Source organism: Hydractinia symbiolongicarpus, chromosome 1, assembly GCF_029227915.1.
Source record: "Hydractinia symbiolongicarpus strain clone_291-10 chromosome 1, HSymV2.1, whole genome shotgun sequence".
In the NCBI taxonomy this organism is placed as follows: domain Eukaryota; kingdom Metazoa; phylum Cnidaria; class Hydrozoa; order Anthoathecata; family Hydractiniidae; genus Hydractinia; species Hydractinia symbiolongicarpus.
This window is the reverse complement of record NC_079875.1, coordinates 9,716,874-9,732,657: the sequence shown is the minus strand read 5'-3', so window position 1 is coordinate 9,732,657 and position 15,784 is coordinate 9,716,874. Positions and strand designations below refer to the sequence as shown.

The following is a 15,784-nucleotide window of genomic DNA, read 5'->3' as shown; positions in this document are numbered from 1 at the left end:
TTCGAGGCCTTCGTGGGCCCCGACGTGGATTAATATAGTCTGCGGAAGTGCTAGAAAATGTGACTAGCAGCTTTCAACGCTCTTTGTCTGGCCTAGGTGTGTGCGACAGTAGCGACTTGCAGAGCATTGACTGTTTCACACTTTTGTCCATATTTGAAAAATGAGGAAAAATTTCCTAGTCTCGACATTTTTCTCATGAAATTGGGGTGAAATTTAATAACGTAACAAGAAATTTCAAAACACCACGCAGATCACACTCACGTACCTTGTCCGCTCCGACTATTTGAAATTTATGTGGCATGTCACTTAAGTTGACCGGTAGCCGAGATCTCCCCGACACAAAACGCAGGAACATCACCATTTCATCGCGAGTAAAATTTTCCAGGATTTGCCAAAGCCATTTTACTTGGTCATCGTTTACGGACAATTCACGGTATCTAAAAATGCAAATTTGATTGGTTAAAATTAAACGTTTGTCATACTTTATAGGCTAAAAACAAAAAAATGTCCTTATATCTAATTGGTTAAAAATGTCTGGTCGGCGAACCACTTTTAGAAAATGTCCTAATGAGGTAACCTTCATATCTGTAAAACAAAAAGTAAAAAAAGATACGGTACCGAGCAATTTTCTTCAAGCTTCCTACATTGATATCGTAACAACCACACACTAACTGCTCCAATCTGCTGCCCGTCAGTAACGACAGAATCGGCATCGGAATGACGGACGTCAAGCCCTCCCTTATACACTGAATTTGTAGAAAAAACTCATTTAGGCGATACGACGTCGCTTTCTTGATATAATGAGGACAGTCCATTCGTTTTAGTGATACATTATCTCCACCAGTAATTAAGGGTATGAGACGTCCGTCGGATGACTGGCAGACGTACGACATAAGCGGTATTGATTCGTCGGCGTTGGAATCATCTATTTTTGACGTCAAACGTTTCAGCATGTTAATGTTTTGGACGAACAGCACGTCGTACTAAAGAAAAACAAGTCGTCCATATTCACAAGAGAATATAAGTTCTCCAGAGGTGACATCATATAAGAAAACACACGGTACCTTGTTTAACTTTTCTTCACGCTTGCAGAAATAAAAAAAGAAATCTTATAGACCAAAGGTCTACATGTCTGCTTTTCAACTTATGCGAAACTTTTAAAAATCAATATTTGAAGAGGTTCTTTATGTAAAAATGGGTAAAAGGGATTGGATACATCCTATAAAATCTAAATTGTTGTGGTACAAGGTCTGTTTTGGACTGACAAAAACCTGTCAGGCGTATACTTGATAGTTTGAATGCGAGAAAGGACGGTCAATAAATCTAAGGTAGTGTAGTTTACTTATGTTAATAAAAACGCTGATAAAAATTTAAAAAAAATTGGTCCAGGATCTTGAACTTAAGCCTCTTTAAAAATGAAATAATTCAGACCCTTACGTAAGACTTTATTTTCACTGAGTGGGATTACCTGCTTCAAAACACACCTCCAACGCTTACGATAGCTACAAAACTAGGACTTCGCCTACCTCCTCAATATCACTCAATTTCAACTCAATCCCCACGAGCTGCTTCCAAACACTCGGTGCGAGATTTAAATTTAACGGCTTCTTAGTGCGGATCGATACACCCATTAAAATGCCGAGAAATTTGAAATGACGTAATGCTTCATATGACGTCATTGCTGGATTTAGCAAAAATCGGTCACGGTTAAAACCGACATCCACTGTACTGTTTGGTGTTGGTATGAGAAGCTTAACTTCTTTACGTTCTTCTAATTCCTGCAAAAAAAATTAAAAATTTTACACCACAGGTTTTTATACTGACGTATCCCACGTGGCGTTGTAAGTGGGTCACAATTTAGTCTATAGTAAGGCTGTTTTCTACTTTAAGAAAATTTTCTTCAAGTGGAAAAAGCTGGTTATAAGACATAGAACATAAAATCCTTTTTAGATGTGCGAAAAACTTAGAAGAAGAGTATGTTGAGGAAGCATGGTAAGTCGAAAACATTCACCAAAATCCATATATGTAAAAATATATGTAAAAAGCAAACAGATTAAGACACAGAATAACAGTTGGATAGAACGCTGGAAATGAGAGTGTGTGTAAGAAATAATGATTGACAGCAAGAAAATGCGAAGGAAGGACAGCCACTTGTACACTTACAGCAAAACATTTTCTGCTATTACTTAATGCCTTATAATACATCGACCTGGACACTTCACTTATCACGCAAATAAAAACTAAAACACAATTAACAGAGAACAATTTTTATTTCTTAGAAAACTTTCTGACCAAAAGATATTTCAATGCTATACAAAGAGCATTTACAGTTTTAGTCGCTTACCACAAACGCTTACCACAAACAAACTTTTTCACAAAAACAAACAACTTACCATACAGATATGAGTAACAACTTCATCAAACACACCCCCTGCATCGTCAGCTGCTTCATTCACAAGTTTAACTTTCCACGCTTTAGTCAACAACAAGGAATCAGGGGGTTTTAGGTTTAATATCTGCTCTGCAACTTGTTTGAACACAGGTTCACACGGGTTCCCCCTATTATAAAAAACCATTTTTAATACATTGTTAGTGAGCAAACTCTTGCGCTAACCATGCTGCAAAGTTAGTCATAACGGCAAAGACGCTAAATGTCACAAAACGGGTTTTGAGGATCTTATAGAGCTTATATGTTTCTATTAGAATCTTTATTCACTATCTTAACTGCAGGATGCCATTAACCACGTTTAAATTCGTACTGACAAGGGAATTTCGTTCTGTAAAATACACACACAAAATGTTTTCGCGGACCAATTTTGCTATTTCAAAAAAAAAAAAAAAAAAAAAAAAAAAAAAAAAAAAGCGAATCATAAGAATACTTTACTACGGTCTTTTTAGAGTGATTTTCAGCATTAAAATTTCATTAGAGCAGGATTTACAACGCGTTTCAAAAAAAGGATAAATCGAATCGCCTAAGTGCTGAACACGAACCAGAGGGTCTTTTCCCTAGCAACCTATCCCAACAGCAAAAAATGGTGCTTAGTCCAAGATTTCATACGATTAAAAAACAGTACTCACTTCGTATCAAATCGTTTTACTGAAATCGTTGGTGTAGCTACTCTAGTTTGTGAAGAACTTGCTCTCAATGCACGCGCCAACGGAAGGGAGTGTGTTCTCATCGTCAGTAAAGATCTCAGCACTCCATCGTGGAAGATATTAGATACAGCATCTTGCATAAACTAAAATAAGATGCTATTAAATCAGATAAAAGTAAAATAATATATATTCAAAATGGATCACAGTTACACCATTGGTCAAGATAAACCTATCGCTACTGGTCCTGCTAAAAGCATAAAACCTTCTCATTGGTTATGGAAGAGTATGAGTCACCAATACCCAATTTCTCTAACTAATAGTACACAAAGTACATATTAAAAAAAAATTCCCTTTGCTTAGTGAATATATAAAAAGACCCAAAAGCAAATCATTCCAACTTTAATGAAACAAGGTTACTTTCGAATTTTGCCTCCAACACTGGTTACGTTGTTTCTATATTAGAATCGTGTATTTTAGCAGGCGGCTTTGATGCCTCATGGCAGAAGAGCATTTGCCATTCGTTCCTTTTGTTTTGTACATACAGGCGTATGTACAAAAAACTGCATTTGTTTCAATAATTATGTCTACGATTGTAGTACCTGCAATAGTTCTCAAAAATATGCTCTTTTGAGTTTTCCTTACATTACAAGACGGGCAAGAAAAGACTTAGGAATTTCAATATAAATGGATGAAAGAACAAAGATTATTTCATGCTATGGGCGCAAAAAACAATAATATAATGTGATTAGTGGAAACAAAAAAATTGTGAATACTTGCATGTGTGAACACAGAAAATGATTATGATTACTTGCAAATGATTGGTGGACACAAAACACGATTTATATTTATTTATAATGTGATAAGTGAAAATAAAACGATTGTGATTACTTGGAATGTAATTAGTGAACACGGAAAAGGGTTATCATTACTTGCAAATTGATTGGCGGACATAAAACACGATTATGATTACTTGCAAATTGATTGGCGGACACAAAACACGATTATAATTACTTGCAAATTGATTGGCGGACACAAAACACGATTAGATTACTTGAAAACTGATTGGTGGACACAAATAACGCTTTACCTCCATTCTATTTAAACTCATTAACTTCCAACATTGGTGCACCATTTCTGAAAATTTCCACAACACCTGAAGTCGGCCACGAACTGTTGTTAGCTCCACATTTTGCAACGTATGATAATATGGTGGAATATGGGAAGGCGTGCCCAGTGTTAAATTTAACGGTAGACGAGCACAAACCAGTGCACCAGACCATGCTGCACAATGGGATGTACCTTAAAAGAAGAAAAACTTCATTTTATTAATATCGAAGATGTCAAAAAGATTCTTTCTTATAGAAGGTACGAAGTACGGCGGGAAGCAATTTTTATTTCCCGACACTAGGAAATAAATTAAACTCCAGTAAATTCAAGATTCCAGCAATTGCAAGAAAACTGAAAGTTCCATATACTGCGTAACACATAGGTGGATTCTAACTTTCTACTTCTGCAATGAAGTGCATATAAAAGCACTGAAATCACTTTTCAGAGTCGGCAAGGGCTGTTATCTCGTCAATACTCCACATTTTAAAAGGCAGCAAAAATGTAAATTCTGTAAATGCGTAAGATTAGTTAAGCAGCGTGCGCTTATCGTACTTATCCACGTCAGGGCACAAAAGAACCCAAATTTTAAGCAAAATGGAAATGCTGACGACAGCATCTTCCTAATTCCGCTGTACTAGCTCATATAGAAATTACTACTTGTGGAAACGGACATAAATCAAAAAATTTATTGTTACGGAAGAAGTCACCGACTGTAGACATTTTTCGTACTTTTTTGCTTATTGTAATTTTCACGCGCACTGATTTTCGTGCATACGCTCAAGAATATAATGTTACAGTTAACATAAAAGAAACGCATCCAACACTTGACTTTTAATATTTTCCTTGTAATTTGTAGAGAAATTTATAACGCGCAAATATTAGTACAAGTAAGGTATATAGAACAAGCAATACTGAGAGCAAAACTTACCCGCAGAGACTCTTGTTAGTTTCTTATCCCTTACAATGTTCACAAAGCATGGTGTATAATGGGGCTCATTGGTTCCGATTCCTAACTGTCCCTCAGAGTTTGTTCCCCATGTCCAAAGACTTTGGTCTCTATCCAAAGCGATCACAAACTCACACCCAACGGCAACATCAGTGACTGGGTGGCCGGACAGTGGTTGAACTACTTGCGGAATAGATGTATCTTTCGTTGCAGCATCTGGATTTCCAATAAAGTTTGCTGCAGAAGAAAAAAAATTACATTAAGAGATCACACCAGGAAATCTATACGTGGTTAGAGTAAAATTGGAATGTTTTAAAGGTACACTTTTTTTTTTTAATTTTGTTATGTTTACGTGCCACGTGTATCAGGGGAGCAAAAATGATTGTTTGTGTGAGAAACGGGGGTATAAATTCAAGTTACTCAACTGATTTCGTGCAATATTAAACATAAATACTCCCCGCGAAATAAAAATCTTGCTTAGCACAATTACTAGTTTTCCTTCAAAAAGAGGTTTAATAAAGGAATAAACTAAACAAAAAAGTAACTCGCACCTCTAACAAACAAAGAAAACACTTCGAGTAAAAGAAGTAGTACACTGTATATATATTCATTAAAAACATGTTCTTATGTGCTTTGAAATTTGTTGGTGAAGAAAGTTCGTACCTCTTTCAAATAAGCAATTTATTTTTCTAACGAAGAACAGTTTTTAAATGTTTTCCTTTCGAGTTCGAGTTATCGCGAGTATTTTAGACCAGGGGATTATTAAATTAGTTTGACTTAGCGAATGTTTGCGTTATAGGGGATGCGAGTTAGAGTGGGTTTTATAAGAAAGTATTAGAGAAAGTTCAAGTGAAAATAAAAAACAGTTTAAATTATGGAAGTTCGAGTTATTGGAGGTTCGAAGAATTGGGAGCTCAAGTTAAAAAGCACATATCAGCCACTATTTACTTACGATGTCCAAATGTGTACAGGCTTCCGTTATTTCCAAGTGCAACAGAAAAATTTGAACCGCAAGCAATTTTCTTCAGTCCAACATTACGGAGACTTTCAACGAGATTCGGAGTTGATTTTGAAGTATCCGAGCCAAGACCAAGCTTTCCAAAGTCTCCATCCCCCCATGAGTACAGTCTACAACCATCAGACGTCAAGGCTAGAGTATGATGTTTACCACAGGCTACCTTAAGAAAATAGAAACGCGCTGTTTATTATTTTAAATGGTGGAAATAGAGGTGCAAAAACGTGGTATTCATAATACAAGTGCAGACATTTAGACAAAATTGTGTATTAAATCTATTCCAGCACTTTTTAGTTTAAACAGTGGAGTTATTTTCAGCATGCCCAGCTAGTTTAACATGGTCAAAAAGCTCTAACTATTCATCCCTTTTACACCCGATAAAATTTCACTATTGAATCCTGAATGCTGCTTCAAACATACATGCTTTTAACAAATTTTAAAAAATATATTTAAGGTGAACTTAGTGACAAAATCATAAAAACTAAAGAACAGTTTTTATGTACCTGTCCAATGTGCTCATCTTTAAGAGACATCACTTGTTGTGGAATTTTTCTTGGTGAATTCCCGCCGTCGCCAAGTAGACCATTTTCTCCAAGACCAAATGTAAAAACTTTTCCATCATTAGTGACTGCTACGGAATGTTTAAAACCACATGCCACCTAACGAAATACAGGGTATCTTTATATAACCTTCTGGAATTACATTCAATACTACCAAGCAATTAATCAACCAAACGAATAACCAACCAACGGACAAAAATAAACTTACCTGAATGACGTGTTGATTTTGTAATGCTAAAATTTGTTTTGGTTTTCGCTGTCGTTCACTATTTCCATGCCCTAACTTCCCATAATCGCCATCACCCCAACTGAACACTTCACCAGTGTCTGCCACTGCAAGTGAGTGACCATCACTACCTAACGACGTGGCCAATTGTACTATGATATAGCCTAAAAAAAAGTGACCTTAATAATTACACTTCTGTTTTTGATAACTGTTTAAGATTCGCCCACAAAATTAGGATTAGTCATATAAAATTTGAAAACAGGGCCTAAAATCTCAACGGTGGAAAAGTGGACCATTATAATACAAAGCATGTGATCAAACTGATAAAAGATAAAAAATGTAAATAAGCAAACACAAATTGTTCTGAAGACATAAATTCTACCTTGAAGTTCTGTAATTGGTGTTAATGAAGGCTCATCGTCAGACGTTCCAAGGCCTAACCTCCCATAGCTTCCTTCTCCACAAGCAAGCACTGTACCGTTAGTTTGGATAAGAAACGTGCAGTTCTGACCACACACAATCTCGCGAACTTGCGTAAAGGAAGGCACCAAATCAGGCTCTAATCGACCGGGACTAATTTCTGCCAGCTGTCCTTGAGCCCCAGATCCCCAAACGTAAACATTTTGTGGCAACTCTGGTTCCCAGTCTTTTGGTGAATTGCTAAACCAGTGCATAATTTGTTCGTCTTGTTGAAGGGTCCATGCTGAGTTATCCTATAGAAAACAAAGACATTATAACATTTTTATTCTTTTCCGTACCGCGCATGCGTATGCCATCACTAACACTTTTTCCATTGGAGGGGACTTGCAACGTGTATGTTAAACGTGAAATTGATTTCATCCCTGTCTCTCTATCCGAAATTTCAGGGACAAAAATTTAATAGTTCAGTCCAGTGTGTTTGGGGGATGGTCATCAATTTTACTGCAATGATCATTTATAATATGGAAAACATATACTCGATTGTTCATCACATAATTGTATACATAATAACATTCCCAACTTGCTATTTTTCTAATTCTAATTCATACGTAAATATCTGAAGATATTTACGTTTGAAGATCGTTCAATTATCCTGCATAAATCATAATGTAATGTTGGCGCGACAGACATTTTATTTTTGATATGCGAAAGCATACAGATCCGAACTTTGGCAACATATAGTGTTACAGAATCAAAATGGAAAGCGATAGAAATGTTCTTAAAAATGATGCTAGTCGATTTATAGAAAAAATTCCTGGGTCGGTTCCAAAGCGAGCATTTCTACTCACATGCTACCCAACATACCTTGCTCATTTCACAGAATTCCGCTTCTCTTCTCATCTCCCAAAACGTTTCAGGAAAAGCAACTCTATTTTTAAGTGCCAACCCGGATCGAACGGTTTTACAAAACAAATGAAACCATTGTAGGCCGTCACACTCTCCTTCAGAACGCACACTACCAGCTTGCAAATTAACAACATTGTCATATTTTAGTAGAATTGCTATACTCGTAAGTGACTGCAGATAGGATGAGTAAACTAGCTGCGTACCAGTCCCCACATGGTTCTATAATATAGAATATATACTACCAGTTATAAAAAAACGTTTTCAGAGTGAAAAACATTGATTTTGTGTTGATCAATCAGTCACGCCCCTAATAAGGCTAGTCACGCACCTAATAAGGCTATTGTAGCCTAATTAGGCTATATCACATAGTTAAGCAACACAAACTATTGGCGATTAATTAAAACTGATTAATTAAGCAATGTGTCACCTAATTCCCCGTTCCCTCTATACGGCTAATTCGCAATGCATTATGGTAGTTGTATTCCGCGAAAACGTAAACAAACCATTCGTAGTAACAAAAATGGCCGAACAAGTACACTTCATCCTTAATTCTACTCAAAACCAAAGCGATATACAAAATTCTAATCAAGACAACAGTTTTTTTCAAAACTTGGGCTCTCCTGCAAGCATTGGCTCAAACTTTTCATCAAGTTCAAGCTTTTTATTGCAAGCTAAAAGTAAAGGAGGAGGGATAACTTGCTGTGTACCTCTCTGTCAAAACAACTCAAAGAAGAATCCAGACTTATCTTTTTATGTCATTCCTAAAGACTCAGAGCTTCGAAAGAAATGGCTTTTTATGATCAGTAGAAAGGATTTTGTACCTTCTACATCGCATAGAGTTTGCTCTGTTCATTTCACTGGTGGAAAGAAGACATATATGAACAATGTTCCCACAATAGTCCCAAAAACTATCAAACCAACAGCTAGCAAACCAAGAAAAACTCTCAACAGTACAAACTGTAAATTGCAACTATTTTCTCCTGTGAGGGCTACGACAAATGACATTGCTGCAGAATTATCTGTGGAGGAAGAGTTAAAACAAGAGTTGGAAAAATTGAGAGCCGAAATTAGTTGTATGAGAATTCATGAAAAGGAACTTGATCAAACTATTGAAAAACAACAAGCCACTATAAGTGACATAGCATTTTCAATTGACCGGTTTAAACACAATGAAGCACACTTTAAGTTTTATACCGGATTCGAATCTTATAAATTATTCAAAGCAGTTTTAGAATATTTACAACCAGCTGCAAATAAACTAATATATTGGGGTTCAAATACTACCACTGAAAATACAAAAAATATAAACTCTACAAAACGAGGCCGATCACGATCATTGAGCGCAGAAGAAGAATTCTTTATGATACTGGTTCGAATTCGATGTGGACTTTTGTTAGAAGATATGGCTGTTCGATTTAATATGTCGACAAGTCACATAAGCAGAATATTGATTACATGGACAGATTTTTTACATTCACAATTCCGTATGCTTCCAATATGGGCTTCAAAAGAAACAGTACAAAATAGAATGCCGAAATGTTTTCAAAAAAGTTACCCAAATACCCGTGTCATATTAGATTGTACAGAAGTATTTGTGGAAATGCCTACGTCATATCGCACACAGTCCAGTACCTTTTCAAATTACAAACACCATAATACAGCAAAAGGATTAGTCGGAATAGCTCCTGATGGATCAGTGACATTTGTCTCTGATTTGTATGGTGGACGCTTTTCGGATAAACGAATAACAAAAGATAGTGGTATATACGATTTGCTAGAGCCTGGGGATTCTGTGATGGCTGATAGAGGATTTGAGCTCGAGGAAGATTTACCTGATGGAGTAACATTAAATATTCCACCATTTTTAGATGGAAAACCTCAGCTAAGTTTATTAGAGGAAAACGAAACTAGAAGAATAGCATCTGTACGTGTACATGTCGAACGAGCAATCGAACGTATAAAAAATTACCGAATTTTACAAACAGTTTTCAAACTATCAATGGCTGCTGAACTCAATAAGATATGGGTTATTTGTTGTTATTTAGTTAATTTTTTACCACAGTTGGTACCAGATGTAAATACGAATGACTAAAAATTATAAACTTTCGTACACTATATATATATATATACTAGATCATGAAATATAAAGACAAAACAATATTGTGAGGAAACAATTTTATTTACTCACACTGTTGTTCTGTAATGTTGCTGTGCATGAAAGTGAAATAAAAGTGTGTTAGCTCAGGCAAAGTAATTCTGTTCCATTTTTCCTTTTGAAAAACTATTGTTTCCACATGTCGGTCAACTTTTGTATAAACAATAAAATCAATTTCATTGACTTGTGTTACTGCCATCACACCTTGACATTGGTGAAAATAATTATGTCTTTCTTTGAGTTTTGGCTTGCCATTCGATATTTGTAAAAAAAAATTTTTATCTTTGCATGCGTCAGAAATAGAGCAATCCTTTTTTGAATATGGGCACTTCACCTCAATCAATCGAGCATTCCCATTCAAAGTTGTTGCGCCATCAGGACTTGCACCTAACCACGGCCATTTTGGATTAATAACGAAACCACATTTTTCGACTTCAATATTTTTCTCGGTTTGATACCAGTTTAGAGCATTAACTTCATTTTCTAAGCCCCATTTGCAGGCCTCTGATGTAAAGTTTTTATTTTTATTTAGACATTTTTGTAATATGCTTTTTGGATGTATATTTTTTCTTCTATTTATAATAGATCCAAAATTGGATGATGTTATGCGTTTCTTTCTTTCTGTGTACCACATATCACATTTATACTGAGTACATGTGGATTTTTCTATGTCTCGAACTTGTTCGGCATTGACATGAATGAAATTGTTTACAAATGACTTTTGCTCATCTGATAACTCTGCTATTTCTGGTTCAAAGTCAAGAGCCTGCAAAAATAAATTAACTGTCGGACGTAATTCAACTGTTTCACTGTTTGTCTGTTCAAAATTAAATTCTTTTATAGATGTGTCATAAAATGATGATGGTTTATAGTCATTTCCTTGTAATAAATATGCCATTGAAGTTCCTTGCCCTATTTCAAATAAGTCTGTCGCTAATTTTTTGACTTTTTCGGTTGAGGGCTCATGTGCAAACAGTGGTGTAGAACAAAATTTTCTATTTCCTGTGACCAACGGTCTTTTGCGACTTTCATTTGTGTCTTTCGTAAGGTCTGCTTTCTCGAATGCCATTGCAGAAAATTTTATTGGTGCAGAATTTGCACTTTCTCCAGGTACATGCCATTTTTGTAACAAATCTGTGCATGTCTTGTCATCAGGGACAATTTTTAAGTCCAACTGTTTGTATTCAACCAATTGAAATAGAACTGCTGCGACATGCTTACAGCATCCTCCTGCTCCAGCTTTACATAAACATTTCGCATACAAAATATCACCACTTCTTTGACACAGGTGGACATAAACAGAATATTTTTCTCTTTTCATGGAAGCAGCTACAAAACATTTCACAAGAAAAGTTAATTTTTCAGCCATAACATTACTTTTAACTCTCACTTTCTTCACGTAGCTCTCCTTGAATAGTTGGTATCCAAGAATTTTATGCTTTGTAGCACCCTTCGGCTTGCTATCACAGCTATTTCCAAGAACTAAATATTGGTGAATTTTCTCCTGGGTGATCGAAGGCATAGCTGCAAGATCAGTTGACCATTGACTTATATCTTCGTGTGTTCTTTCCTCCACTTCTTCGTCCCTCTCGGCATTTGTTAATTCTTTAAAAACAGGTCTTGGTACCACACAAGAGCTTTGAGAAAAGCTAGGCCCAAGATCTGTAGAGCTTAAAATTATATCTAAATCTGTATCCTTATTTATTACTTCCATTTCGACTTCTTTCACTCCTAAAACCTCACTAACTAACAATATTTAAATGTTTACATCAATAACACGGGTTTTGGATAAGGGAGATAATGATTTTCTTGAGGAGATTTGAAAATTATCACAAACAATAACGGCTTTTTGTTATTATCGCCACAATAAAAAGAATGCTGTTATTTATTTACAAACTCTCGCTTCTGGGAGGGAAAACTGTAGAATACAACTACCATAATGCATTGCGAATTAGCCGTATAGAGGGAACGGGGAATTGAACTATGGCAAACTTTAATTAATATTCTTATAGATTTTAAAAGTTGACAACATGATAGATAGATAGATGTGCATATTTTACATGGCTAGCCTCACAAATATCGAGGGATATACCCTGTCTATTATTTCCAGGAGGGGCCATGGAGAGTCCTATGGTATGGTAACATTCACTCGCCCATGTTGAATCGCCGTCAAGAGGAATCGAACCCCGGTCTCCCGCACAGAGTACGAGAGCTATAACCACTAATCTACGGCGCCACAACATAGCCCAACTTAGTGCTTGACTGTTAATAGATATACAAAGTTTATCACCATAAGAGAACCTCACAAGTCATTAAGAAATGAGGGTATTGAAGGGTAAATAATACTGCCTACTAAAGAAAATCACAATTTCTGGGTTAAAAGATTTAGTTTACAACATGATGGAGTTTTACTTTGCACTCCTCCACAGATAGCATACCTGTTCAAACTTGTATTGACTTTTCAACATATGGGGGATAAACTTTAAAAACAGCGAAAAATGTTTGCCCTCTCGTTTTGATTTTATTTTCAAATCTTTTAGTATTTGTTTCACATGTTGTTCTAACACGGTTTCTGTCGATTCCTCAATAAGTGGTACGTTGACAACAATGATGTCCTAAGAAAAAAATGGCAAGAAGTTGTTAACGACATCACCAGTGAACGCTATCTTTGTTTCTCTGGAAAAACTACCCAGGCCAGCTTAAAACTTTCACCTTCTTAAAGAATACACATGACAAGAAATTAAAAAGAATGTGTTATAACTTTTTATGACGAGCTTTGGGTCTCTTCGCAAGAGTTTGACCTATGAAAAGTCGCCCTTCTGTATACTGTGCTATCGATATCGACCTTAGTATACACTGAATGGAGGCACTGGATTCACCATATGATTGTTACCAGCTCAATTACAGCAACATTTTCGTTAGTTACCTTTGAACATTGACCAATATATGCAAGTGAGGAAGAATCATCCAACCAAAACATGCACGTGATTGGTGCGTTGCTCTTGCTAATCTGATTGGCTCCCTTTGTTTGATCCTACCAATGAAAAGGTACGCTTTTGGAATAAATTAAAAACTATGCAAGAAAAAGACAAGCATTAGAGACGTACATTCAAATCTCTTTATAAATGGAAATCTTAACTAGATTTACAAACTCCTAGTGAACAAAAATGGTTGGCTTTAACACTATAAACATGCCGTTACAAACCTCCAAAAGGTTCACATATATCAAACCGCGTTGGCAAGCAGACGCAAGAATCGATCCAACTTTATTATAGGAGAGCATTGCAATAGCTGACGAATGATTGGACAGGTTTTGGTAATGTAATGAGTCAGCAGAAAATATGGCGTGTTGATTATCGTAGGTATCAATGTCGGTTAACAACAGCTCATCGATCTCTGATTTCACGTGAAAGTCGTTCTCAGTAAGGGGAGATGGTTTCTCTGGTTTTAAAAATTTCCAGATATTAACTGTGCCGTTTGCATAACCTCTAAAAAGGAAATATTCATTTAATAACTAAACTACTAAACTATAGATCTTCGATAATGATTTTAATATCTAATTTTTATATTTTGGAATGTGATTTGAAGTGAAAAAGATGACAATCGACGAAATATTAAATAAGTGGAAAGCCTAGTCTAATTGATTTACATTATATACTACAGGCCTTTAATTTTGAAGAAACAAGAATAATCTAGATTTAATATTATCGTTTGAGTTCTTATGAATTCCTGTTTTATTATTATTCACTCGTGATAACCTTAAAACGCTTTACTTCAAGATTAGAAACTGAATTAAAAAAGGTTTAAACTTCGATTCTTTAGGGTATAAAAAATACATAACCCACTGCTGAAAAGCCATTTTCCTTCTCCTTTACACCGGGTGCACAACATTGCATTCCTTCCATATGCAAACAAGACAGGGTGTGGTACCCTCTACAACTCCCGTAATAGTAACAGGACCATATCATAGCGTATTAAAAACTCTTATCCGGGTGTAAAGTTGTTGAATCAACATAGTGTAAAAGAAGCCTTACACTGCAATTTCTAAATACTGCTCTTTTGTTTTCCATGGTTTCCATGTCAACACCGTTGGTAGTTGGCGATCATACTCTAGTGTATGAAGTAGCGCCAATCTCTCTTGGCCAGCAGCCCAAACCTGTACATACGATGAAATCAATGAAAAAAAAACAAAAATAGATATCGCAAGAAGTTAACAACCCCACCCTCAAAAAAATAAATAAATAAACAAATAAAAAAAACAATAAAGTAAAATAACAGTAACAATAACAATAAAGAGACTAGATGAATTCCTATATATTTTCTCCAAATATCATATTATTTTCAAACAACCGTCTTTTAATTTTTTTTCTGAGTTTCTTTCAAGTCATCCTTCAAATGACCCTGATATTTTTAAAGAAAACCAAAACTTCCAGTTTTTCCAGGTATACTGCAAGCCCTAACATTGTACAGTACTTGTTTTACTATGGTAACACATTTTTTGTTCTGTTACCTTGACAACATGATCATTGCTAACAGTGGCAAAACATGTGGCTGATGAATCAAACTTTATCCCATTGATTGCAAGCTAAAATAAAGAAAACATGTTTCTAACGGAAATTCTTACTTCAGAAATAGAATCCTTTTTAGGAAGTTATAAAGAAAAACAATGTTACATCAAGATTTTAACCGTTTTTGAGAAGATGACGGAATTTTCATAAAAAACACGGAGAATTTTTATAATTCTTTCAAAGAAATTTAGAATATTTGAGGGGATTTTGAAGGTAAGATGAAATGTAGCATTTCCATGCATTTAAAAATGAAAAAAGGGGAAAGGTTGTAGAACTAAAATTGTTGAGATTTAAGAAAAAAATATGCTAAAAAATTTTTTTAAAAAAAGAATTGTGGAGTTTTAAGGAGGCTTGGCAACCACTCCACTAACAAGTTAAGTAAAATTGATATTAATTTTATTTTACCGTTAACGTTTTTTGAATAAGCTGATTGGTGTTAGCCCTTATCCCCTTATTTTTTTTATAGCATTGGACACTTTCTGCATACTCCAATATTTCAAATTTTAAGTGAAACCCCAGAGCGTGTTTCCTTTCAAACAATTTGTTAAAGAAACTACAAGGATCCACTTACTTACTTCTTGTGTAGAAACTACATAGCATGTATCCCTGCAGACAATTCGCCAAAGAAACTACAAGAATTCATTTATTCATCCACTTAAATTTAAACCTCAGAGCACGTTTCTCTGCAAACGATTTTTAAAAAAACTACAAGGACCCATTTACTCATCTACTTGTATTGAATCTAAAGAGCATGTTTCCCTGTGGCCGACTTTTATTTCCACTTT

The 15,784-nt window shown here is 35.4% G+C and overlaps 1 protein-coding gene across 2 annotated transcripts in view; it reads right to left on the bottom strand.

Annotated features, from left to right (window-relative positions):
* The window catches only part of LOC130636836 (probable E3 ubiquitin-protein ligase HERC1), a 46,574-nt gene that overhangs the window by 1,127 nt on the left and 29,663 nt on the right, over positions 1-15,784 (bottom strand). For both annotated transcript variants that reach the window (XM_057446693.1, XM_057446688.1), the window contains exons 45-61: positions 14,942-15,016; positions 14,466-14,587; positions 13,637-13,919; positions 13,358-13,465; positions 12,870-13,046; positions 8,235-8,495; positions 7,333-7,663; positions 6,933-7,114; positions 6,668-6,823; positions 6,102-6,327; positions 5,132-5,386; positions 4,184-4,395; positions 3,079-3,239; positions 2,394-2,559; positions 1,527-1,778; positions 619-983; positions 266-437 (exon numbers count right to left, since the gene is read on the bottom strand). In XM_057446693.1, coding sequence (XP_057302676.1) covers positions 266-437; positions 619-983; positions 1,527-1,778; positions 2,394-2,559; positions 3,079-3,239; positions 4,184-4,395; positions 5,132-5,386; positions 6,102-6,327; positions 6,668-6,823; positions 6,933-7,114; positions 7,333-7,663; positions 8,235-8,495; positions 12,870-13,046; positions 13,358-13,465; positions 13,637-13,919; positions 14,466-14,587; positions 14,942-15,016 — 3,504 coding nt within the window. The remainder of the gene's footprint in view (positions 1-265; positions 438-618; positions 984-1,526; positions 1,779-2,393; positions 2,560-3,078; positions 3,240-4,183; positions 4,396-5,131; positions 5,387-6,101; positions 6,328-6,667; positions 6,824-6,932; positions 7,115-7,332; positions 7,664-8,234; positions 8,496-12,869; positions 13,047-13,357; positions 13,466-13,636; positions 13,920-14,465; positions 14,588-14,941; positions 15,017-15,784) is intronic.